At 33.5% G+C, this 26462-nt stretch overlaps 3 protein-coding genes, 1 non-coding gene and 1 pseudogene across 7 annotated transcripts; 2 read left to right on the top strand and 3 right to left on the bottom strand.

The window, feature by feature from the left end:
* Positions 1 to 1528: 1528 nt before the first annotated feature.
* Positions 1529 to 2766, top strand: LOC146908679 (uncharacterized; annotated as a pseudogene).
* A 500-nt stretch (positions 2767 to 3266) lies between these two features.
* Positions 3267 to 7005, top strand: LOC146908680 (uncharacterized). Its single transcript, XM_085725498.1, has 3 exons — positions 3267 to 3495; positions 6247 to 6301; positions 6511 to 7005. The coding sequence occupies exons 1-3, from the start codon at positions 3340 to 3342 to the stop codon at positions 6780 to 6782; spliced, it is 483 nt and encodes a 160-aa protein (XP_085581624.1). The 5' UTR covers positions 3267 to 3339; the 3' UTR covers positions 6783 to 7005.
* A 1014-nt stretch (positions 7006 to 8019) lies between these two features.
* On the bottom strand, positions 8020 to 8093 carry TRNAV-CAC (transfer RNA valine (anticodon CAC)). Its single transcript has one exon. It is a non-coding gene; the product is annotated as a tRNA-Val (tRNA).
* A 1096-nt stretch (positions 8094 to 9189) lies between these two features.
* On the bottom strand, positions 9190 to 16887 carry LOC146908682 (acyl-CoA thioesterase II). Of its 3 annotated transcripts, XM_085727432.1 has the most exons (18): positions 16860 to 16887; positions 16800 to 16813; positions 16575 to 16667; positions 15944 to 16011; positions 15242 to 15323; positions 14504 to 14550; positions 14267 to 14392; positions 14039 to 14116; positions 13872 to 13959; positions 12952 to 13064; positions 12305 to 12367; positions 12165 to 12220; positions 11928 to 12032; positions 10828 to 10884; positions 10160 to 10261; positions 9978 to 10026; positions 9661 to 9729; positions 9190 to 9509 (listed from the first exon to the last, which is right to left on the bottom strand). In XM_085727432.1, coding segments are annotated over exons 1-18 (1290 nt in total). In that variant the 5' UTR covers positions 16862 to 16887; the 3' UTR covers positions 9190 to 9431. The 3 variants fall into 3 exon arrangements, with proteins under 3 accessions (XP_085583558.1, XP_085583557.1, XP_085583559.1); XM_085727431.1 differs by having other exon boundaries at positions 16800 to 16887; XM_085727433.1 differs by lacking the exons at positions 15944 to 16011; positions 16575 to 16667; positions 16800 to 16813; positions 16860 to 16887 and adding an exon at positions 15412 to 15485.
* Positions 16888 to 18599: 1712 nt separating this feature from the next.
* On the bottom strand, positions 18600 to 26110 carry BAM7 (beta-amylase 7). 2 transcript variants are annotated; one of them, XM_085727435.1, is made up of 11 exons: positions 25855 to 26110; positions 24680 to 25281; positions 23839 to 24123; positions 22997 to 23074; positions 22576 to 22779; positions 22287 to 22481; positions 21745 to 21909; positions 20938 to 21198; positions 19727 to 19945; positions 19316 to 19535; positions 18600 to 18921 (listed from the first exon to the last, which is right to left on the bottom strand). In XM_085727435.1, the coding sequence occupies exons 2-11, from the start codon at positions 25130 to 25132 to the stop codon at positions 18893 to 18895; spliced, it is 2109 nt and encodes a 702-aa protein (XP_085583561.1). In that variant the 5' UTR covers positions 25133 to 25281; positions 25855 to 26110; the 3' UTR covers positions 18600 to 18892. The 2 variants fall into 2 exon arrangements, with proteins under 2 accessions (XP_085583561.1, XP_085583560.1); XM_085727434.1 differs by having other exon boundaries at positions 24680 to 25342.
* Positions 26111 to 26462: the final 352 nt, after the last annotated feature.

Consider the following 26462-nt stretch of genomic DNA (forward strand, 5'->3'; position numbering starts at 1 on the left):
ATGGAAATATTTGACTTTTGTATAAAATAATTTCTTCTTTTGGAATTCTTAAAAAGTGTCAAGGAGCACTGACCCTTTATTTATTAATGTAATGAGACCGAACATATATTATTAGTTTGTAGAGTTTAAATTTGTGTTAATGGTGAAACTTAAGATACCCACTTCATACGACATGTCTAAACCAGACTCTGTTAATAAAAAATGTTGTGCACCGTTGTTGTTTCACTTCTATTCGGTGTGTTGCACACCCTCCGTAGCTGAAGTGTCAGAAAATGCAATTACATTCTCTTGGGAGTTATTTACTTTAGTGTGATGTATATTTATGTTTTCAACAAAGAAATTTTATATATACATATATTGGTGCCCCTGCTATTCATAATTTCTGGCTCCGCCACTGAGTCACACCTTTTGCAGTACCTAAAGCCATATCAAATCTTTTTCTCCAATCCAAAGTATTAGACCTTAAATGTTGTGCTAAAGAACCATTATCCATGAAGTCATACACAATCATTCTATGTTTTCCCTCTTCACAATAACCTCACAATTCAATCAAATTCATGTGGTTGAGCTTTCCAATACTGCTTACTTCGGCTATAAACTCTTCTTCACCTTGATTAGCTTCCTCGAGTCTCTTCAATGCGACAACTTGTTGATACAACAATACACCTTTGTAAACAATCCCTTCTGCTCCTTTTCCAATCTCTTGACTAAAACTTCTGGTAGCTTTTTTCAATTCAAAATAACTGAATTTGGACGAACTATTATCTAGTGGTGTGATTTCGACGAACTTCCTCTTTCAGAGACGAAAATGGCAGAGAGAGGAAGAAGATACACACAGAGAGAGATATGTAAACAACAAGGGTTTTTAAATTCAAATTTTGTTAGTTCGTGATTTTAAATTTCGTCCCACTATAACTTTTTGTTTTTAGTCCCTATAATCTTGATTCAATTCACACATAAGTCACTTTTATCATATCAAACAACACCAATATAAAACCAAAAAAAAACTTTATAAGAAGGGACAAAAATCAAAACTTTATCAACCTACAAAGTTTATTTTAAAATTAAAAATAAAATATAGAACAAAAAAAACACGAACTTACAATAACGCTTTACATATTTAAACCTAAAAAAATTATTAGTTTCTTTATCCTCCTTAGAGCACCATTATCGGTGGTGTCTTTTGGCACATAAAGTCCACGTGTTGCTACTGGTGTCAGGAAGGCATGGATAATTGCATAACAGTTGGTGTCTTTTCTTGGCTACGGTTCCAAACTCTAACACCGTGTCTTAGAGCAATTCTTTCTCTTTCTCACACACTTTTTGAAATAAATCAATTAAACAATAAATGAAGATTTTATTTACCATTATAATTGTTACCAACTACTTCATATTACCGTTGCACATATCTGTGAATATTTTTATTACCGTTGCAACTTTTTCTTACCGTTGCACATATTTGTGAAGATTTTATTTACCATTATAATTGTTACCAACACACTTTTTCTTCTAAACATTTTATTTGCCAATGAACCCCAACCACAATAATTCTTGGCCAACTACTTGCAAAATGGTGGCATTCCTCCATGCATCCAAAATCAACAAACTGTCTCCTACTTTGAAAATGCATCCAATAACCCAAACTCACATCATAACCCAAATTTTCAAAATCATGCTTTTATCCCAAATCCATGCATTGGAAATTATCCATATCATACACCACCTTACCCATACCACTATCAACATTTTTCATCTCAATCAACTAGTCCCACCATGTCTCATGAAGTTCAAATGAATAATAGTGGTGTCCAATTAAATGATCAAGAGATTGAAACACCACAACCTTGCACTCAAGATGGCTTGGAAACAATTAATCTTGGTGAAGAAGTCGGAGCTACATTGGTTGCAAATACTTCGAGAAAAAGATTTCAACCAAAAGAGGCGAAAATAAGATTTAAACCAAAGGAGGATGAACTTCTCATTCAATCATGGCTCAATATTTCAAAGGATCCAATTGTTGGGAATGATCAAAGAGGAGATAGTTTTTGGAAGAGGATTGGTGAAGCTTATAACAACCATCGCGACAAGAATTTTCAAGAGAGAAAACCAGAGGCACCTAAAGGTTGATGGCACAAAAAAATCAATCCATCTATTTCAAAGTTTGTTGGGTGCTACAAAGATGTTGTCGCTCTAAAGAAAAGTAGTGCCTCCGAGAGCAACAACATTTCGGCTGCAAAAGATATTTATTACCAAGATGTATGTGAACAATTCACACTTGAGAATGCATGGAAATTATTGAGAGATGAACCGAAATGGCTTGCAGGTTGTGTATTGGAACCGTCCGCAAAAAGAACAAAGAATTCAGCTTCTGGAGCATATTCGGCATCTTCTAACCCACCAACACCAACAAGTGAATACAATCCACCACAACGTCCAATCGGTCAAAAGGCGGTAAAAAGGAAGGGAAAAGAAAAGGCTGTGGAAATTTCTACTGCCAAATTTGATGCTTTGAAAGATGACTTCAACAAAAAATTTGAATTAATGTCAGAGTTTGCACGTGATAATGCACGTTTTGAGAGTGAAAAAAATGGAGATAGAGAGAAAGAAGGTTGATGCGAGTTGCAAAAAGTTGAAAATGATAGGGAAAGATCGAAGATCAATGATTTAGAAATACTCACAAAGGATACATCAAATATGAATCCAAGACAACTACAAGATTATGAATTTTTGTGTGGCGTGATTAGAGATAAATATAGACTTAATTGATATTATTATATATGTTTAACTTATTTGATATTATTATATGTTTAACTTATTTAATTTTTTTAGGGATGTTCGTTGGATTTAATTATTATGTATTTTGGAATTATTTGACATTATTATGTAAACTATATATGTATATGCGACATGCATTATTATCAAAAATATAATATAGTGGAAACTAGCCGTTATTCACATATTGATTTTATTTTCAATTTTTTATTTATTTTTCAATTGATTTTATTTATTTATTTTTGGATATTTTAATTCATTTTGAGTATATTGTGAGATACATTTTATATATATTGATTATACATTTTATATACTAATGTAAAATTATAATTTGGAATATATTGTAAGATTAGTGAAACCCATTGTAAATTTTGTAAGAGTAATATAAATATTTAAAAAATGTAGTTAAGTGATTTAAATAATTGAAAAGTATGAAATAATATAAAGTATTACGTGGGACCCATTTATACCAAGTAGAGTGCACGGATGTGGGTGCTCTTAGTCATAATACCCCTAACATCACCGTTAAGAAAAAGGTAAACGGCATTGCATTTGATTTCACCATTCATGGAAGGACCAAAAGCACATGTACCTGTAGCTCCTGCCGCAACTCAACAAACTCCTTCAACCAAGAAGAGACCATTCGAATCTGATTCCAATTCCACTTCCAATTACATCAAAATCCGTGCTCTAGTTCGTGACCTTCGTCCCCAGTTCATCCAGGTAAAATACTACTACCCCCATTTTCCATAAATTCTCTCAAAATCTTATCTTTTCTTGAAATATTAATATGGTTGTTGTTTTCTTATCTGGGTTTCACTTGTTTGTTGTTTTATTTGATTTTAAATATATGTTGCTGGAAAAAATAATTGAATTTATACACTTTTTAGGGTTTTGAATTCTTTCATTTTTGAATTTAAATTTAGGGCTGAATTTGTATGTGAAAGTTTCTAGCTTGGTGTTATTTTGATTATTTTTTACTCTTTTTGTCCACAGTAGTGTTATTCATATCAAGTTTTATGTATGTGGTTACCAATGTTAGGGATTTGATTATAGCTTTAGGAGATTTTCATTGGTTTTCAATAATATGTAGTTAGGACAAGTATATTTGGGGGTACACTAAGTTCTGGACCTAGTAAGATTGTTATGTTTTTCAAATTTCGGTATCTTTTATCTTAAATTTACTTGGAGTGTTCCATCGTTTTATGTATCGGCATTGTGAGTGTATTAACTTAATGGTTTGAGAGACCCAAGTTAGGTTGAGTTTTGATACTTGGATTGTAAACTTCTTGTTATTAGCTTCATAAGGAATTGGGTTGTTATGGCGCAAGTTGAGGGAAATGATTAAAAAAATGAGGGAATTTAAGTCGAACCAATTTAATGAAATTATGATATGAGTCATAATTTAAACTCTACATACTCTACAGTCCGGATTTTTTATAAGTTAAACATATCATATGACTCTTGAAATTAGAAGTTAAACTCTACATACTCTACAGTCCGGATTTTTTAATTAAATTTCTCTCTAGGCCTTTCGTGGTCATACTTTACTGAGAGACGTAACCTAAAAATGAGTACTATAGGTAAAAGAATGATTGGGTGATTGTTTGAGTAGCAATCTAGTGACAGAATGTCTGGGGTTTTCCCGCGCTACGCTTTTCAGTGACCTCCCAACCACGGCCTGAGGTTTTCCAGCCTATGTATTTAGTCGTGGATTGGGGATCATTGCAGCTAGACCCCAAAACGCTATTGCCTATTAGGTTTTCCTCTCTGTATAATCGATGCAATCCTCTATTAGACATGAAGGTGAATAATCCTGAAAACCTAAAAGATTTGAAATCATCAAAGCAAATAGGAAAAAGTAAAGAGCATCAGCTGAACGGAGCAAGCTAGTCCCTGCACCCGCGTTGTATTGTACCCGTGTCTGTTCTACACATACGAACTTCATAACTTCTTACTAGGTAGAGTCGGGTGCAGGAATTGTGCTTTTTCACTTCATAGTTCAACACAAATGAACTTCATAGTTCTTAAAACGAAGTAAGAAACGGCTGAAAAAATGTTCTGGCATTTCACTCTATTAAATGCACACCAAATCCAAGCTTTAGGAATTAGGAGTATCTAAAGTGTCCAGTTATGCTTTTTTGCCACTAAAACCTTCGTAGAGTTGAAAAGAATACCTCCAACTTTGGTTGGCAACACTAAGGGTGTGTTTGTTTCAAGTTTACCAAATTTATTCCTAGGAATAATATTCCTTGGAACATAACGATGGGAATATTATTCCAAGGTATTTAGAAAAAAGATGTTTGTTTAACATTATGATATTCCTGGGAACCATAAAAATAGGAATTATAATAGGAAATTACTCATGAATTCATTCCCATCTCCATGGGAACTTTATTCCCACCCTTTTCTTTGGGAAAATTTTTCTATTCCCTGGGAATAAAATTTAATAAACTTGTAACAAACATAGGCATGTGTATTCCTATCGTTTTATTCCCAGGAATCTACGAAGATAACTTGAAACAAACGCACCCTAAGCCTCTTATGCCATTCCTTCTCTTATGCTATCAACATGTTTGTTATTTTTTTATCTCAATCTTTGTCCCCTCTGGTTGCCTGGAAGTATTATATTTGATTACGTAGTACTTTTGTTTCATTTTTAATTTCTAAATAGGTAATACCTGATCAGCTGCCTTCTTTGTGAGAATTTGTATAGCCAATATAAATCCCTTTTGCTTCACTTATTGGTTCTCTATGGAATTTGGATCCATAGTGTCTGATGGAGTTTGGACAATAAAGTTCAGAGTTGATAATTGCTGATGAAAAATTCAATAATTTAGATGTCTATAAAATTGTAGCATTCAATCACTTAGATAACTCATTCATGTAACACATCCCTTTATTTTCTTCATCAATGATTACCACTTGTACTTATTTGCTAAATATACCCTGTGCTTTGGAGGATCTAGGTCCTTCTTAGGAACATGCCATGTAGAAATTTGTTAATATAACTTGTGAAATTTGAGTAAGTTTGTTAGGATAAAGGATGAAGTTTTCAAGGAGATGGGTAGTTTCCGCGGTTTTTCTACAAAAATTTGCTGGTTTTAAGTACTTTTTTTAATTGTAGCAAGCGCATCCTTCTCTTACGAGGATGCATCATTGACATTAATTATGATAAAATCTTGAAACCTTTGTTGTACCATTACGCATTGAGTATTTGTTGTACTGGATTGCTATGTACATATCAAGTAGTTTCTTTTCAACGATCCAAGTCAGGTGTTGTGAACTCTTAAGAGTTTTTCTATGAACATGTTTTCTTTGAAGCTGATATGAACATGTATTGAACTATCGAAGGATGTCCCTAATAGTTAAGATTGACTGATAATCTCATTCCCTTTATCTTAATTCATAGAATGACTGTTTTTGCTCTACATACTATGCCAAGTTCCTAATGATTTCTGTTTTATCTTGAAGGTTCTCCAAACTCCTGACTACAAAAATTGCAGTGCATCCAATGAAATTCGAGACAGTAAGTTGACCAAATTATAATATCATATTTCAAATGACATACATCAGTTATACTTCTAACCTGTTGATGATATAATATTTCCTGACCTGTTGATGACATCATGTCCATGTCTAAGATTTCTTATAATTTCTGATTGGGTGGTTTAAATGATATTTGTTTTTGTGGTTGGTTGAATTGTAACACGCTTTTGACTTGAACTTGTATTGCAGAGCTGAAAATCGTGCTGAAGTTATACAATGATATGAAAGCAGATGTAGTTTCGCTAGCGAAGCAGCAGCCTCCACGTTTCAAGTCTCCGGAGCAAACTCAAGTAGAGAAAGCTTTTGCTCGACCACCTGTGGTGGAAGACAGGCAGACACTAGGGACACATGTTGTTGGAGGATCAGCTTTTGGCTGGAATTTCATCACTTTTCCAGCCATGGATTCTGTCTATTATGGTAGGACGAAGGAACAATTTCGGTCAGGAAAAATGACCGAGTAGTCCTTTGGTGCCATGGCGCCGCAATCAAGATCTTACAACATGCACCATCCGCCCATTTGAAAACTTGTTCATTCTTTTTTTTTGGTTACCAAAACTTGTTCATTCAACCAAAAGTATAGTGTATCAGTTTCCATACAAAAAATATTAAATTAAATTCAGCAAGAGACTAGGCACATTTTCTGTTATATTTTTACTAGTAGTTGGACTTCATCTTGAAAGCAAATCATGTTTTTTTCATTAAAATATTACTGAAAAAAAAAGGATTATTTTTGTTGTTGCATATTATGCAAGTTATGTTGCTCTTTTACCATGAACTCCTATTGGCTGTTACTCCTAGAGATACATAATGTTGGATCTACACTCCTTTAAAGAGATAATCTGACAATTTAGACTGAGTCAAAAGTCATTTCAAAATTTGGACCTTATATGTTGCACTACCACCTCACAATCACTCACCCTATTTGAAAAAAATATATGCATTTCTTATATCCCAAATTGCTCACATCGAATGATTAATGATAAACCTTGTTCAACCTTGCCTTATGGGTTGAAGGCAAGGGAAGATCATAGGATTGAGGCATGAGGGTGTGCATCTGCATGTCTTAAACTTCTAAAATACACATACACCCTTATATTTTTTGCACTTTGCACACAATGTTCGATTTTGCACTCCACACTTAAAGGCTCACCAATTTCAGTACACTCATTTTTAGATTGCAAATTTCTCTCTACACCTCTTGGTTCTCTATTAACCTAAAATCTCTCAACTCAAACACTTCACCATGCCAGGCCCAAAAACTCATTGACGACAAGCTCTTAGGCGCCTCCACCACCTCTCTTATAACCCCCCTCCTTCCCTCTCTTTGGCGCAACCCCCCTCTCCTTTCTTTTGCGGATATAAAAATTGGCACGAACTTATGTTAAGACTGGTTTCGTCACATACAATTCAATCTAACTCGTCCTTTATACATCTGTAATCAACACCTAATTATGTTATTTTTTAGGTGTTATTTCTAACTTTTTTTAACCCAAAAGTAAAAATGTATTTAACCCAAAAATATTTGTGTTGGACTAAATCAATTGAGATTTTAGGGTGAGAAATTATATGGGTGCATCTTGCAGTCGAGAAAAATAATGTACATAATTTTGATTATTATTATAAAGTAGCTAAAAGAGTGAGAGAATAAACGCATATGATAAAAAGCAAAAACATTGCTAATAAAAAACATTGCTAATATGTCTGAGCCCAGGTTCGAACTGGGGACCTCTAGTGTGTGAGACTAGCGTGATAACCAACTACACCACCCAGACAATGGATGTTAACTTTATCGTTATTTTGGAATATAACTGGATACTAAATAAAGGAAGTTGATCTTTTGTTTTTTCGTTAGAGTTGACACTATTGTCAGTTTCCATTCTCATCACGATAATTGTCAGCAATATTTGCTTTAGTTTCTTGTATTGAATATTATTTTTTCTATAGAATTAAGGTGACTAACCAATAGGAATCAGGTATAGTAGAAGATGTTAGACTCTTTTAACGTAGCCAACCAATGTTCAAGATTTAGTTGAGAGATAAACCATGTATTGCTAAAACACTCTGTAGAATATAAAATTAGCCAACTTAGTTGATGAATCTTGTGGTAATATATTTCCAACCGTGTGCCGTATATCAAATTTTGTCAAAAAAACAATATATAATATGTATATCAAATTAGTAAAAAAAAATCATGTGTATCAAATTTCAAATAATTTGAACACTTATCAAAAGAATACAGTTGAAATCAGCTATATTGCTCAACAAAAAAAAAAACGAACGCCTCTAACGACTCCATTTATATAGTCACAAAATAGACATTGATAATACCCAGTTTTTAAATTATTTTTAAAAAATAGATTTCACTAATGAGTTAAGATTCTCGCATTTAATGAACATTTTCATTTAAATGGATAGGCACAATGAATTCCAATACCCTAGTTCACCAATTTGAAGGAAAAAAGAGGCAGTCCATCTCTCCCCCTCATCCATCTCATTTCCACAACCTTTACACACAGCCTATGATGCTCAAGTGTAAACATCAATTTCAGTGTAGAAACCAATAATGACAATGGAGGTTCTTGTTACTAGTAGGCAAATCAGTGTTTAAGTAAACCTGTTTACCATGACTTCTCCATTACCTTCATTAAGTTTAAAATACACCTCATTTAAAGATGTCACATAATTAAAGAAAATGTCGAAAGTTATGACCGACATTTTAATTTGTCCATATGCATAAAAAAATCATTATTTTTCCATGTAAAAACATTATATCAAATGTTAAAAAATAATCACAGGTTCATATCTTGTTTTTTTTTTTTTTTAATTACTACTACCGACTACATCCAGAAAGAGTCTACATATCATCAATTTTCAATAATCACACTTCATTCAATTAGTTTTGTTTTAACTTATACAAGATATATTGGTCAAAAAAGAAACTTATACAATGTGCAAGGGTTTTGTTTAGCAAATTTGTATAACCCATGATTGAATTGCTAATCAAACATTTTATATAAGACCTGCATAAAAAGATAACTATAAAGAAAATCACATGTCATGTGAATTTTCAGTTGATCAAAACTTAAGAGTTTATATTTTTTGACAAAATTTCACAACTTAGAGTTGATAGCTGATCTTTTGGGAATCTCCTTCCTCGCGAGGCCTTCTTGTACCAATGAAACAAGAAGCTGCAAGTCAACAATGGAAAAACTTAGACAAGCTGAACCAGCGAAAAGAAAGGGGACTTGTGCAGACAAAAGTATAGAACACAAGTCCCTTTCAAAATTGCAATGTACCAAGAAAAATAGAAGTAATAAATGAAGTGGTGTAATCCTTTACCTCTCCTTTCTGATTGAACATTCGGCCTGTAACATAGCCGCGCGCATTAAAGGCGGTAGGACTAAAGATCTGTAGAACAATTTGTTGGATGTATTAACAACTTTACAACACACACCATACACAAAATTATGTGAAAATACTTCAAATCTAGGAAAAGCCAACCACTTGACTAGTTAATTGATATTCAAAATGTGGTCAATGAGTAACCATTTATTCACTTTATAATCTACTTGGATAGTTTAATTGTTCCCTGAAAAGATTTTAACAAGAATTTTGTTGTATGTTGAAATTTTTCCAAAATAATGAAAAACACTCACCACAAATAGTATCCAGTCATCAGCTCTAAAAGGTCTGTGAAACCACATGCTGGAATAAAATAAAAAATAGAAACATCAAACAATAAGCTAGAAAGCTTGAAAACTTTCTAGGCATGCCTCACATGGTATTATTTTAATATATAATTAACCTATTGTACAACCAAAAGGACTGTGATACTTACGAGTGGTCCAAACTCACAGCACGCGTCTTTAAGCCCACCCGACGATGGGGATTCACACTTATTTGAAGAAATATTAGATCAGAAGCAAATGCTGCCACACACCTACAATACAAACCAAACACACAGATTATTTGATATATGACCAATGATAAACCAATTGTTTAAACTTTTTGGATGGTTGGTCTGGATGTGTATTAGAGTCACTTGTCCAAGTGGTTATAACTTAGTATGATCCTTGCCTCCACCATTCTTTTATGTAAGAGTTGAATTTCAATAAAAGCAAAATGACCCTATGTATTGGTAAACCATAAGCTCAAAGGTTTTTGCTGAGGGAACTTGTTAGATGCAAAACCAGTATACATATTCACCTAATAACTCGCAACTAAAATTTTTGGGATTTGATTCTCAACATAGGTTCAACTTAGATGCATTTGTATGTACAACAAAATAAAAATTTCTGCAATCTCTATTTTCACAAATTCTTCAATAAAGTCCTTTCTCATAACAAAAGTTTTCCATGACAACAAATTTTAACATAAATGCACCACTTTCAAGCACAGGGCTTCCTAGTTTAGTACATCAGTAAAAGCCCTCCCTGTTTATGCATTTGCCAATTTCACTAAACCATTTAAAACCAGTTTATCTTATATTAAATAAAAGATATTTACCTATGCAAGGCCGGATCATCTGACAATTTTCCCTTTGCTCTAAACCAGTATCTCAAACTGCATTAAAATTTTAAATAAGTTTTAGATAATGCGTAGTACCAATAAGAATCCAAGATATTGAGGCTATGTGAAAATGATTTGAAGAGAAAAGAAGGCAAAGGATTGCTGTATTCCTAAAGGTACATTGATCCTTTCCTTTCTTCTCCTTCCAAATCTTCCATCAAAAATAGCATAAAGAGCAGTGCTAGCGACAATCGCTTACACACTCTCCTAGTGACACTCGCTCATCATTTAAGACACGTCATCTGTTTTGTTAAATCATGCACCGGGTAACTGGTTTAGGCAGTTTCTAAAATTTGATGACTTTATCCTCAAAAACCCAAAATCAACGCAAATCTGCTGTTTGCAAATGTCATTTCTTCTTCTAACACCACTTCAGTATCCGAGTTCAACCGTTGTGGTGTTGTGATGTTTATGTTCCAAAAAGACTCCCTTAAAGCTTCAAATCAAAAGCGTTTTGATGGGGGTATACAATGAAGGAAAGAGGGATTATGACAGGTTCACGGAATTGTGATGGTGAAGAGTAATTTTTTTCCTTCTCTTTTATCAATCTAGTCAAAATTAAGATACTTTTTTTATTTTTTTTTTAATTACCATGAATTATAAGATGTTCTGAAACTAGGAAACATATAAAATCATCTCTTCGATGATGTCAAAATAAAAAAAGAAAGCTTCTCTTGATAAAAAAAATGAAAAAGACTGACTTTCATCAAGTATACCATTATGCAAGGAAAGAGGTGTGGTTGGTGGGTTTGGCCTTTGGGGCGGCTGATACATAGCGGTGGCCGATGGTTTTCAGTTGATAGAGAGAGAAAGAATGAGATGAAAATATGGTGGCATCTATTAAAAAAAAGGAAAAAGAAGAAAAAGAAAAAGAAAAGGAAGAGCCGGTTGCCAATTACAGGTCTAAAAAATAGGGTTACGTGGGCGTATCATTGAGAGAGTGGTTGAGAGAGAGTAGCTAAGCGGTTGACGCTAGCATTACTCTAGCATAAAATACTTGTATGTAAGCTAAAATTGGGGGAGAGCACCCGGCTAACCTAGGAGGAGACTTGGTCTGATTTGTTGCAGGTCTAGGTTCACAGAACCGTATCTCTATGGGCCAGGGAATGAACTCAGCTGCAGCAACTTTGGCCCGGTAAGTTCTGAAACAACCAATTTGTAAATATGTCAAAGAAAATCATCATGTAGACACACAACCTAGTCTGGAATTGATTTAAATAAAAAATATTGAAAACCATTGCATCAAGCAAGATATGCAGGATAATAAATCTTACCTTGGAAGACGAGGGTCAGTAAGACGTTGCTCTCGTAACTCTTCCATTGATACAAGCTATAACAAAGACCAAAATCTATTAGTCCAAATTTCTCAGTAGCGTTTGGCCTTTTTTTTATCGAATAAAACTTTGTTACTTGCCTCATCTGGGGTAGGGACAGATGGCATAGACACTTCCTGGTGTTGAAACCCTAATTCTTCTTTCTGAAGAATTAAGATAAAAAAAAAATTAAATGTACCTCGAATTTAAAGTAGAATTTCTCAACTAGTATTAGAGCATATATGCTAAAAGAACACATACCAACCAAAATGAAAACAGCTAAAGACAAAGCTACATCAAGTCATCAACCATGTTATATTTTGTATTCATGAAAAAGTGATACTGCAACTAAACCGAGTCATATCCCACTAGATGGGGTTGATAACAGATCATACGACGCCATTTAATAACTGCAATATTAATTTAAAGATAACTGTTTATTCTTAATGCTAAAATTTCCTGTGATTATACTATATTCATTTAATAATGATAAAAAATGAAGGTTGGCTCATGGTTGGGGTGGAGGAGTTTAGCAGTGGAGTGATAAGGAGGTTGAGGGTTCTATATTCACCCACAAATAACACTAACATATACTAACATTTATCATTCCAAAAGAAGAAAAAAATAATAGAAAAATACATATATGAATAAAAAAAAAGTGCATAACTTGACCTGACCCGCAGCTAAACAAATAAAAAAAAATGACTGAAAATTTATCGAACTCCACGTCACGAAGAATGAGGATTACCTGAAATGAAGCGATCAAAGTGAATATGATGTTTCCCTTTTGAATTGCATCCACTTTCCTCGTAGCAAAACTCTTCCCATCACGCAGACGCTTAACTTTATATAGAATTGGTACTGGAACAGGAAAGTGCACATAATATATAACATTTTCACTATTATAAACAAACAAATGAATTAGCAGTACTCATAACACACATGGTATGTGAATGACGATAATGAATTGCAAATGTTTAATTTTCTATTATAAGGAAAATGTTGCTTTAATTACTTAAACACGATCGGTAATCTTAAAAAATAGAACCTCTATTAGAAGAAACTATACTACATAAAGTCAACACAAAACTTATAATTTCACAATCCAATTGATTTGAGAGTGAGAGACAGAGATCATTAATCATCCATCAAAAAAAAAAAATCAACCAATTCAATTCATGTATTCTTATTTCGACCATTGGATGGGCTGGATTATTTTACCACGCTTGCCTTTAGATGGTTAGATAGAATATGATCTATAAGTCAATCAGCTGTTTGATTCAAATCTTCCTTCAAAATTTGTTTCTCCAGGACTATCTATTGATTTTACTGGCATCTCAGTGCCATTTATGCAAAATATGAACAGTTGAAACTATTCTACCAAAACAAACATGCACAACGGTAAAGAGAAGCCGGTGATGAAAATTGAGAAGTCAGGGGTGGGATTTGTCAATAACAAAATTTAAACTGCCAACTAATAATAAAATTACAGCCGTTTGCAAATGTAATTTATAAATAAAATACAAAAACGCTTGCTTATACAAAGCAATTTAACAGATGGAAGGAGAAGAGATAATTGGATCTTTAAAGCAAGGAGAAGAAATGGGCAAAAAAAAGGGAGTTAAATCAGAGCACTGTCATCAAGGATTGGTGGTTAAACATGCTTACTGTTAAAATCTCCTGCGAGAAGGAAATACACATGCAAGCTATGGACAACTTTTTGACAATCAACAGACTTTGATGCCGCAGCCAATGCCTAGGGATTACACATTATCTCATAAGAAGTCTACCCTTAGAAAGTGCTATATAAAGAAGATAAAGTAATTTTATCATACCTGTCCAACTAACTGTCCTCCGAACACCTTCCCAAATCTTGGAGCATCTGAAGGGGTTATTCCTTGAAAAATATCTACCTTCCAAAGAGAAAGAGCGGAAAGAAATAAGGCTTAATTAGAGAAACTTTAGCGTTTTACTACTTGTTATCAAAGATAAACAAGGACAGTAATTTTTCCTTCTCTAGTAACATATATCAATTATAATGTATCATGTGTGTTAATGAGTACCTCTATTGGTTCCAAATGCAATATGTGCTCTACAGGTGAGCATGTGTCAATAGATTTTTCGGCACTCCAGATAGACTTTGGTTGTAACAGTGCTGAGTGCTCAAGGGGAAGCACTAGACAGGATAGCTGCCACAGCAACAAAAAAAAAAGTTGCTACAGGATTGAAAAAACAATTTATTTACAATTATATCATACTGATATTGGAAGGCAGTAGGACAATAAAACAAAAAGGGGAACCTTAGTCAGAGCCACGACATCAGCATGGTGAACTGCATTTGATAAACCTGCAAGTCGCAAGTTCACATTAGTCTTCTGTAATTATATTTATTAAGCAATTTAAGTTAATATGTCTCATGCATTTGATGTAACTAGGAAACTCTAAACAAAAAGCTCATTCACAAAAAATATCAAACAAAACCTAGGCGTCACCAATGAAACCTCGTTTGTTGTATGCCTTCAGAAATTTTAACTAATTTCCATATTTCTAGTGCAGAATATTGTTGAAATTTGAAAATAGAGGCACGGGTATTTTAAACTACTTTCTCTTTTTGTATAATAATGTGTCAAAATATAAAGTACTAAAACCTATTTATACTAGCAATACACTTCTGATATTAATTAAATAAGGGAACATGTTCCACAATATTACGAAATTAAGAGGCCATATCCTCATGTCTAAAATGCATTTTACCCATACCGTACCTCATATTGTGTCCTTGTATTCTAGATGCTAACATTTTCGCTCAAGCTAAAGTTTAGTAATAGTAAGCTAAAGTTTAGTAATAGTAATCTTTGACCTTACAAGATAGTTTCTAGATATTCAGTTAGGCCTTCTACTACCCAGAAACATAACATATTCTGACAAACATAATTAGGAATAACAAAATCACGATGCCAGAAACACCAACAAGCCTGTACCGTTTGAAATGAGGGGAAAACACTTAAAACATAAAGAGCAGTTTCAAAGGCTATTACCAAAACCAAAATAGTCATATCTTTTCAGTTGAAACTCTAGATCCTTTTCATCATCAGCAAGACCAGATCCAATAACCTCAGCCTGCAAACCAGGAAACTGAACGTTAAGCGCAAAACTGTAAAATTTTAAATAATAATATATTAATATTGCTTAAACAAAATCTTAACACCTCCATTCTCCATCATAATCATTAGACATCTACACTACTACCGGCAATCTAATGATACATGTACACTACTCCCTCCGGCCTTAAATATAAGCACCAAAAAAAAAAATTAAAAACACTCCCTCTAATATGAATTGGAATAAAAAATGATCAAATTATGCATATTAATTAATCCTCCAGTTCCCAAGGGAAGGGGGCCTGGTAATCCAGAGTTTGGCCAGGAGGTAAGTAAAGTCTGACCAAGATTAAGAAAGGTAGTTAGCTGATCATGTTTGATCTATGCAATCCCAATCAAAAAATTAAGTCTATTGTCTTAATTATCCTTCACGACTAATTAAAAATATAAAAAGTTAAGTTAAATAAGGAGTAGTTTAAACATACTGTCATTAAAAATGAAAGAAGCTGCTAGTTTTTGCTGATATTTCTGTTCAAAAAATATAAGCTATTTTTGCTTATATTTTAGGCCGGAGGAAACACTTTCAATTGTGAATTCTGAAATATAACATTAAGAAGAAGAAGTAAAAAAAGAGTATACCTCTCCTTCCCAAATGAAATAAAGACCTTCTCCAGGCTCTCCCTCGCGAACAACATACTCTCCAGGCTCTGCACACAAACCAATCATCCAAGAATACAATAGTTCATCTCATCACATCAACCATCACTTCCTATGAATCACTCCAATAAACACGAATATCAAATATGACTATAACGTGTGTCGGCATGTGTCTGTGTCAGAAACCGGACATGCCTTTAATCTGATTCATTTTTCAAAATTCTTTAAACTAGAAATTTTCGAAAGAGAAATGATATTTTGACAACCATTTTTTGACGACTTTTGGACAACTTTCTCTCTCATACTCACATGATGTTGTTATTCTCTCTCTCTTCCTTTTTCTCTCTCCATTGTTTTTGACCAATAAGAAGTGAGAAAAACAAGGTTGTCAACAAAGTTGTCATCAAATGGATGTCAAAATATCATTAGTCTTTTCGAAAATGCTCTAAACGCAATAACAATAACAATAACCATAACAATAAAAATAAAAAAGCTACTACTTCATAACCAAACTCTTCACACATAAATTATTTGTTGCATGAAGTTGAATTAAACAACAAAACAAGGTAAAAATAAAATAATCAAAATTAAATTCTGATTAGTAATTAATTACCATAGTTTTTGAGAATAACAAGTTGAGAAATGTTCCGTAAAGATGATCGAGGAAGCCTCTGAAGCAGAGGAACACAACCAAGAAACTCGAACACTGCAACAACAGATCAAAATTAAAATCTCAAATGCATAAACGGTTGTAACAGAAATTCAAATACATAAAAAAAATAAAAAAATAAAAAGTAAAATAAAAATCTCAACAGAAAAAATGGACGGTGAGGCTCACCTTCTTCCCTCGCCATTAGAGAATGGATTGAAGGATTGTGATGATGATGAATTTGTAGATATTAACGCCTTTGTTGTTAAGATCAGTGGAGAAAAAGATAGAGATTTAAAATTTAATACATCAAAAAGTGAAGTTCATGTATAGTGCTTCAAATCAGTAATTATTGTTTCAAACAAAATGAAATCAGTAAATTAATAAACGTTATAAAAACAAATTATTTATTTAACTTATTAATACAGAATTTAATTTGTAGTATCCAATATTAACATATTTGTGTGCACCGACGGTGTATTTTATATGTTTTTTATGGATATATTTTATGTGAAGTATAGGTTGATTTTGGTTTATATAAAATACATAAAAAAAAAAAAATCAGCAATATAGGTTGATTATGTTTTTTTATAAAATACATAAAAAAACATGCAAGTAAAATATCTCTGTAGTATAAGTTGATTCTGATTTTGATTCCAGAATATTTGTTTAGATTTTCACCTTGCAATATTACATTCTTCTTGTAAAATAGTCCTATTCTTTTAAATAATGATTTTTTAAAGAAAAATAATACATTTAGACAACCATTTTGAGAGTCTAATGGACAAAAATCATTTTTAGTTTTTTTAATAATTTTTTGCTCGTATTGGTTTCGGTGTCAACATTTACACTGTCATTATATTTTATTTTATCGCATAAATTGTCGAAAAATGATTGTTCAAATAGCATGCACATTATTTATATGATTCGATAGTTAAACAAAGTAAAGTTGTATATTTAAAAAAGCCAAAAAAATAATAATCAACTCTTTTAAAATTTACCATAGTCTTAAAACCTTCCAAAAAAAATTATCCAACAATATCATGATCTTCTGACGGAGAAACACCTTTGAAGGCTAAAAAGTAATAATTAACCATTTTTAAGAATTTGCCAGTTTTTTTTTTTTTTTTTTTTAAAGAGAGACCATAATCTATACACCCTCCGGTCACTAATATAAGCAAAAATTTGATTTTTAGATTCACTCATTAAATGACGTATGTAGTCTATAATAAAGACTACATACGTCATTTAATAATGAATCTAAAAATCAAAATTTTGCTTATATTTGTGACCAGAGGGTGTATTTTTTTAGTAAAGAGCGAACCATAATTTTACAACCTTCCGAAAATATGATGATCTTCAAAGGGAGAAACACTTTGATGACTAAAAATTGAAACGTGGGCTAATTAGTTTTTTTTTTTATTTTTTTTGGCTAATTAGTTTTGGTGAGGCTTAATGAATTTTATTATATTTTTTTTGAATTTGTGTTTTTTGGAAGTTTTGAATATTTATGTCCAATATTTCAAAATTGTTAATTGTTAATTATTAATTTTTTTGATTTGCCAAATTATGAACTTAATTTTTTTGAAAATTCGATGATACTACAATGTCTTATATAGTTTTCGCCTAAAATAACAAACTTCATTTTTTTCCCAGATTTTTTCAAAAAATAATTTATCATTAAGACTTAGCATCATACACTAAAAACAAATTTTTAAACTTGATGTTCTTTCATTATTTTCACATTATATCAACCTTTTAAACTTGATGTTCTTTCATTATTTTCAAATTATGTCAACTTAGTCCCTCACATACAATGTTTCAAAATGATTCTAAGAGTGCAAAATGAGAACGAATTTCATCCTATTCTATCTGTGTTATCAAATGCATCTTTGACACAAATTGAATGTATACTGCAAAATAGAATGGCATCCTCTCCATCAAAACAAATCTATGATATGATAATGACAAACTAGTATACTACTATACTGATGCAAAGTGTAAAACATTTAAAGATCACTGTGTAGTAGCCATAGCCAAAGCCAATAAATGTCACAATTAGTTACAATGTATGGACAAGTATTACCTCCAGAATCTAATCTGAATAGTTTGATTTAAAAAAAAAAAAAAAAAAAGCCTATCCTAATCAACTACTTGACTAACAACTGGTATGTGCTGTAGCAAATGACAATTCTATTCTCCTAAACTTTATCAGAATACCCCAACCGCTTTGTTGGGGGAACTATAAATACAAACTCCACAAGATTCTTTTTTTCTGCCTGTTATACCTGAAGATCAAGAACAGCTTCTCCTGCAGTGAGAAAAGACACAATCATGACATCAACCCTAAAACCTAGCAACTGTTAACTGATATTAAAACTCATTTGATATCGTTTTACTTATAAAATGATGCCAAATCCAATCAGATAAAAGGTTCATGCAATGATTAGCTGTTAAAAGGTTGGGAACTGAATGTGGAATGCATGGGGATAAAAGGACACTATCCCTTGGAGCCAATAATACAAGTAAAGTTAAATCAAAAAAGTATTTAAGCTTCTAGACTATGCCCATTAGAGAAATTTGGGACTTCCATTCTTCTAATTTGATTCGTTTAATCAATGTCAGATAAAGGAACTATTTTCACCTTAACAAATTTTTTCACAAGAGGCTAGAGATGTATTTAAAACTTTGTTGCATCAACTTACCGTGCATCCTCTTGACAAATCGTTCAAACTCTATGAAGTTTGGTCGTTCCATCAGAAGTGGACTGAGCCTCAGGTATGTAAAGGATGAAAAGTGCCTTCCATCTGGATCATTAATGGGCTTGGTATTATCCAAAACCTTGTTATAGCTAACTCTGTTTAGGCAAGGAAGTGCATTCTCACTAACGACGGGTAGTCCAACATCCCACCCGGCATTCAACACCTGCAATACATACCCACAATGTGTATTTTAGATCATACAACTTTTATTCTGTAACTGTATTTGGCACATCCCAAATTTGTCTAAAATAGAACAACAAAGACCAATCTTCTAATAAGTTCTTCCTAGTGTAATTGCTTATGCAAGAAACCAATTAGATAGAAGATAAATTTTATCAAGGATTAGATACTGACTTGCCAAACTAATCGCTCGGGATCAGCAAATGGCTCTGGAAAGCTCTCGTGTTGATTGAATGTGTGCAAATCAACACAGGCAATGTTTAAGTTAACACCGTTTCTCTTTAACATTGCTGTGATTGCAGCATAGCCATCACGATTGCATGGATTATAATATCCGGCAGCTAATTCAGCAGCATGACTAGCAGTCTTGTACCACCAATAAATACCTGATATCTGTATATAATAAATTAAAATATATCAAACAGACTGCACAACAGCACAAGGCCACAACACACCCGCAAAAACTAAAAATGATGTACCTACAAATTGATAACTCCTAGTCAAATGGGACAAGCATTAATTTTACATTTTTCATATGTTTCTCAGTTTTGAGCAGAAAATGCTATTCATTCTTGGTCGTTGTCGATGAAAATGTATTACTAAGATATATCAGTCTATTAAAGATAATTCCCTGGTCATGATAAACAGCTCACTTTGAAGAACTCAGGTCAAATATTTTACATTGAGGGAAAATAATGTTCAAGGATAAATTGTTCAAGAACAAAACATTCACAAGTTTACGAGTATTGTTTTTGTGAAGATTATCGAGAAAGTATGTAAAGATATTTTCACCTGAGAAATGCATTCCTAGAAATTATTTTCTAGCACCGCGCTAGTTTTGTGCAACAAATGATGCTTAAAAGCATTAAAATTAATAGCAAAAGTGGAGGACCCCATCAATTAGAAACTTCTGATGGTATGAAAAATTGGCAAGGCGTTACAAGAACAAACAACAAGAACAACCAAGCCGTATCCCACTAGGTGGGGTAGGCTATATGAATCAAATGACGTCATAATACTCTATCACGATGTTATATTTTTATCCAAACAATTGAGTTCTAGGTCTTTCTCGATAGTTTCGCCTACAGTTTTTCTTGGTCTTCCTCTGCCTCTAGCAATTGGCCTATCCTCCATCTAATCTACCCTCCTTACTGCGGAATCTATAGGTCTCCTCCCCACATGTCCAAACCACCTAAATCAAGATTCAACCATCTTTTCTATAATGATATCATTCATAAACAAACACCAACTACTAAAGCCCTAATCAAATAGGTGGAATGAGCAAACACTCATTAAGCATATGATGATGCGGAAAATAATTCAAGAAGCTTTTTTTCTAACAGATTACAAAAGTATATTCACATTATAATTTTTTGTTATCATACCTTTGCAGCAATGCATGATCCCTCAAAAGCTAATTTTGCCATTGAAAGTACCCGGTTTCCATGATCAACTAAAGCCTGAGAGTACCAGTTGAGAAAAAACCTGCCATAGAAGCCATCATAATCACCCCCATCGCAAAAGAAACCCGTTTCGTGTGGCTGAGAATTGTAGGTACCCACATTATCTGGCCCTCTAGCCCAAATAGTGTGCCCTCTTTCTTCTGCTGCTTTTCTAAGACTTTTCAACATATACTGATCATAGCACTGCACAAAGGTGAGAAAGATGATTAGCAAATAGGTTAAGAAGGTATTTGAGCCTCTGAAGTGTATGTATGCATACAGGCAAAAAACACATCAGTAACTATAAGTGAAGAATAAGAGACAGAGATAGATCCATAGTCTGTGACAATACACGGCAGCAAACAATGAACATTTAACTCACTCATATACACTATCTAACACCAACAAACAAACAATTGTCCCTATATATAGATGTTGAATGAAGAACCCAGTCCTAAACAAAATGCCAATGAAAGCATGTGATAGAAGAAAGTAAGGAGGACAAAGAACGAAACAATTACCTTTTAAGAAAATGTCCCTGTACAAGGTATTTTTAAAAAAATATATTTTTGAGGCTCAGCAGAATGAGGATTTTCTTGGTTAAAAGAATTACAAGAAACAAAGAAATTTGAGCAACGGAGGCATTCACAATGAAAAATTGAATCGGGAAATTATCAGATTTAGAGAACAGCTATAATACACTTGAGAAAGCAACAAAAAAAAAAAACGTATATTTAAGAAAATAATTACCTGGAACTCACCAATACCAGGATATCTCCAACCATGCTTCACAGGACAAGATGGGTATCTTAGCTCTCCACATGGACCTAGTCCAACTTCAATCATGGAGATGAAGCCATCCTCAAAATACTCATTAAACTCTATCCGGAAACTTCTCATGAAATCAAAATAAACCTAAAAAAAATACAACACACAAATTGCATGCCTTAATTTTCTTGGTATAACAGAGGAAACCATGTCTCCTCTCGGATCCTTGAAAAACATTTGATAAATGATCCAAATAGATTCATTCAGAGGAATGGTGATTTAAGATTAACACCATAATATGTATAAAGGATGGATTAAAGCCTTCACCATCATGATTTAATTCAAGCTCGGTTTACAGATGTCTACACTATGGCTTTTCATTAAGCATAAGCAAAAATCCATTTCTTTCTGACAGCATTCAATTGTAAATTGTAATAACAACAACAACAACAATAGTTGTTAATAACAATAGCAGCAACAAAAGCAAACAACAATAAGTAATCGTATTATGACGTCGTTATTACCTCCACAGCAGTCCGACCTCTCAAAACACGTTCCTTATCTATTCCCCAGGAAAGACATTCAGGGTTGTGTCTTCCCTCTCTATCAGTGAAAAAAATATCTGGATTGCTCCTACCAATTTCCGCAATCCAATGGGGTAATGGAATACAAACATCATCACCAAAATTGCCTCCACATTCGTGAAAAGACATGACAACCTACCCAAATGTATATGAGATAATTCACATTAAAAGCCAGACTGAATCAGCAAGAGAGCAACCCACGATGATTAAAGTAGCGTATAAAACTCACCTGCAACTTAAGCTTAAGCTCACGCACCATTTGAAAGAGTCTCTTGTAACCATTCCAATTATACTCTTGAGGAGCATGTGCCTCCACTATTCCCCACCAGCAGTCAACCATAACACCATCAACATTTGCTGATTTCAATACCCTCAGCTGCTTTAGTATACCATCCGGATCAACAAGCTCACATTTAATATTGATCACCCCCAACTGTCAACAATATAAATAGAATATGGTACATAATGTTAATCGACGCGTATAGGTGATTTCCAACAAGATAATCATATAAAGAAAATCCAAAATATATACTGAGAACATCAACATATTAACATATTAATTAAGCATAACTATTTACTACGAGTAATTAAAGAAACCAAGAAATAGGACTTAATAGAAAATGAAAAATAAGAGTAAAATCATAGCTTACCGGTAGCATCACATAAACAGGAACATATGGGCTCCCAGCAAAATCACGTTCTGGTAATCTGGGGGGAATGTCAGCAATCTGTAAGGATAAAAAGATGTAAACAATGCCAAGAGACTTACCTTCTAAAGGCACCATATTTTGAAATTATATGCAAAATAAAACGGAAGAATATCCCTTTTTGGATAATCATTCATCTTGGGATATCATTTCAAATTTTCTTAACTATAGGGACTGATTTTTACTGATAAAAACTGTGATGATTAGCCCTTACGAGAACAGAAAATAGAGAAAATAAAAGATAAATCTAGAGTTAAGAAAACGCACAGAACCTCCTCTAGCTTAAAGCCATTCAACTTTTTCCTCTAAATTCATGCCTACCATACACTATCTATCCTTCCCTCCTATATTCTCCTCCCCAAATGAGTCCACCTTGGTCGTCACCAGCTCAGGATCCATTATGCTTAAACAACATAAACTTTCCTTAAATTTGTATGATGTACCCCTCATGAACCTTAATCATGTGTTTATCCTTTTAAATGTGTCTATCAAATTTGGCAGATCAAGTCGAAGAAAATATAAAAGAAATCAAGAGGGTCACAACGACAGTCCATATAAAATTCACAAAGCAAGTAAGATGCTATATTTTCGATACACATTTTACTCATTAAAGGTCAATTTAACATGTTCTGCTTCTAAAATAAATGAGTAAAATTTTGATATTTATTTGGAAAGAAATACTAATGTATCCACTAGATCATTCCATCACCATATCACCACAGAAACCATAAAAACATTTATTTCTAAAAGAGATCAAGAAGAGGCCAATCAGCTCCATTAAATACCTGCTTCTCACTAATGGTATCTATTGAACCATCAATCAAGGGAGGATTGTCTCTTTGCGCTTCCCCATCCCCCACCATAGATGTTTGAGATCGGGAAGTTGAGGACAGATCATATGGAGATGGAGATGGTATGAAAACATCTTTCATTGGACAAGCATTATAGTCTAAAGGGCTCCCATAGCCAGAAGCAACTCCCTTGAGGGAAACAGATGGAGGCTGTTGAGAAGGCACATGGGATGATGATGAAGTAACAACTGCAGAATTACCACCAGCTGGCATCTGTCCCTGTAAGGTGGAGAAGAAAAGGTTCCAATGTGGGAGTTTTTCTGAGATTTATCAAAACTGAAATTCGCAGATAAACAGCAGTAATAAGATTTGCAGATACAAAGTGGTAATAAGACATTTAAAATATCAAATAGGTTTGACTTGACTAAGCCAAGAACTAAACTATATAACAAGTTGAAACGTACAAATAATTAATGTCCACACTACATCAAAAATTAAGTATTTTCTCAACAATAGAGCTATCATAAACAAATGTTGAATAGGGTTTTTCGAAGAATAAACAACTGGACGAAAAAAATGATCAGGCCATAGTCCCTCCTTTCATGGAGAAACAGCAAATGACGCCAGAAGATGCATACTAAAAAAGGGCAGCCCGGTGCACTAAAGCTCCCGCATTCGCAGGGTCTGGGAAGGGGTCCCACCATTTGGTGTTTTGTACACAGCCCTACCTTGTTTTTACACAAGAAGTTGTTTCCAAGACTTGAACCCGTACAAATCTAACTAACATTTAGTTTCGGAATCAAATAATGCAGTTTAAGTCTTGACAAATAATTACCTGAGATTTTGAAGGAAAAGTAGTTCCATCTGGAAGAACCACCCATCCAGCTTCCCTTGCTAGAGCAGCAATGACATCATTAATGTCAGCCCTAACTCTAAGATTATAATTGCCATGCCTGCGCAGCCCTGCCAAGATCCTTGCAGTGATAGCCCTCCGGCGCCTCTCTCTTAGCTTTGTTCTCTCTTTCTCTTCTACCGGTCTAGATCTTCGATTGCCTCCACCAGGAGTGCCTGCTTGCTCTTGAAACTCGTGGTGTTGCTGAAACCTGTTGTCACCGGCTCCAGTTCCCATCCCACTCCCACCATCAATCTCTACCATCCCCGAAACATTTCCATGCTCACCTCCATTTTCGTCGTAATCGGCATCCTCATCGTCTTCGTCTTTCATACCCATTCCCAATTCTTCATCATCCTCACCCATTCCAACCAGCCTTTGCATATCAGTTGCCATAATACCAAAATCTGAACCCTCAGTAATATAATTTAATGTATAAATATCGGTGTTGTTAAATAGCTGATGTAGTGGTGCAGGCGGAATTTGAACAAACCGCTAATTTCCGTGATCCGCAATTGACAACACTGATAAATATCCTACTGATTCTGTAGATTGTCAAACCAATCAAAGTTTACCAAAAGTTTACCAACAACCTCCATTTCAAACCTAAAAAATCATGTCTAAATTAATTCCACATGTGTAATATACTCTTTCCATAAATTAAATTAAGCTTACATAGACAATTTTCTTTTCTAAAAAGAGGAAAATATCAAAGGACACCTTTTAATTAAAATCAGTAAATCACAACTCAATTCAACATAAATAATAATTCTCTCATCTCCTAAGGCTCTGTTTGGCAATGCCAGATTTTAAACTAACAGCTTATAAGCTTATAGGACAAAAAAACACTTGTTTAATTACATTTTTTTCTCATGAAGTTGTAACTTATTTTTACCAGCTTATAACTTATTTCGATAAGCTAATTCAATTAGCTTATAGCTTAAATCTTATAATTTATCATTTTTTCTTTCAATTTTACATATAAAAAAATTAAATACTAATTAAACATATCTTTTCTATATCATTTCATATTTATAAGCTAGCTCATAAGTTATTTGTTATAAGCTAGATAGTGATAAAAAAATCGCGTAGATACATAACAATCAGTACAATGCTACCTTGAAGATTGAGATAATGATCAAATCAACGAATTCCCCGTCGATCCGTCGTGCACCGAAATTCCCGGCGAGAGTAGTGGAGTTCAAGGACAGATCGGCGGAGAATGAAAGAGATCTAGGAGGATTGAGAGACGGATAGGTTGACGGCGGCTCCGGTGATATGACGGCGGCGAGAAAGAGGTGAAGTGTTGCCGGAGCGAGCGTGCGAGTGAAGCATGCGATTCTCACGAGGGTAGGGTTCTCGCTCGTGTCGTGTGTGCGGGGACGAGCGTGTTTGAGAATTTGGCACGAACCAAGCGTGCGTGCTATTCACGGACATCGCATGCACGTGCAGTTTTTTTTTTTTTTTTAAATAAGTATCAAATATCAATTTTAATTTTAATCTTTAAATTTTTTTTTGAGAGAATTGTTAATCTTTAAATTGTTAGTCCTATTTTAATTTAGTGTTGAGGTATATTTTCTTTTTTTTTGACTAATTAGTTTTGAGGTATATAAGATTCCTTAGTTTAGTATCTGATATTGAAATATGAAAAACTAAATTGATAGATGATAATTTTTTTTAATAGATAATAATTAAATTGACGAATTTCAAAAAGTTTATAGATCAA

Source organism: Medicago sativa, chromosome 7 (assembly GCF_051527215.1).
Source record: "Medicago sativa cultivar Bolivia chromosome 7, Bolivia_mono, whole genome shotgun sequence".
NCBI classification, from domain to species: domain Eukaryota; kingdom Viridiplantae; phylum Streptophyta; class Magnoliopsida; order Fabales; family Fabaceae; genus Medicago; species Medicago sativa.

Coding starts and splice junctions, on each gene's coding strand:
- LOC146908680 (XM_085725498.1), top strand. CDS start 3,340: ATGGAAGGACCAAAAGCACATGTACCTGTAGCTCCTGCCGCAACTCAA. Junction 3,496..6,246: donor TTCGTCCCCAGTTCATCCAG/GTAAAATACTAC, acceptor TTTATCTTGAAG/GTTCTCCAAACTCCTGACTA. Junction 6,302..6,510: donor ATCCAATGAAATTCGAGACA/GTAAGTTGACCA, acceptor CTTGTATTGCAG/AGCTGAAAATCGTGCTGAAG.
- LOC146908682 (XM_085727432.1), bottom strand. Junction 15,324..15,943: donor ATTTCATTTGGGAAGGAGAG/GTATACTCTTTT, acceptor CCTGGTTTGCAG/GCTGAGGTTATTGGATCTGG. Junction 10,262..10,827: donor GATGATCCGGCCTTGCATAG/GTAAATATCTTT, acceptor TTTGTATTGTAG/GTGTGTGGCAGCATTTGCTT.
- BAM7 (XM_085727435.1), bottom strand. CDS start 25,132: ATGGCAACTGATATGCAAAGGCTGGTTGGAATGGGTGAGGATGATGAA. Junction 22,780..22,996: donor CTGTTTATGTGATGCTACCG/GTAAGCTATGAT, acceptor TATTGTTGACAG/TTGGGGGTGATCAATATTAA. Junction 19,536..19,726: donor CCGAGCGATTAGTTTGGCAA/GTCAGTATCTAA, acceptor TATGTATTGCAG/GTGTTGAATGCCGGGTGGGA.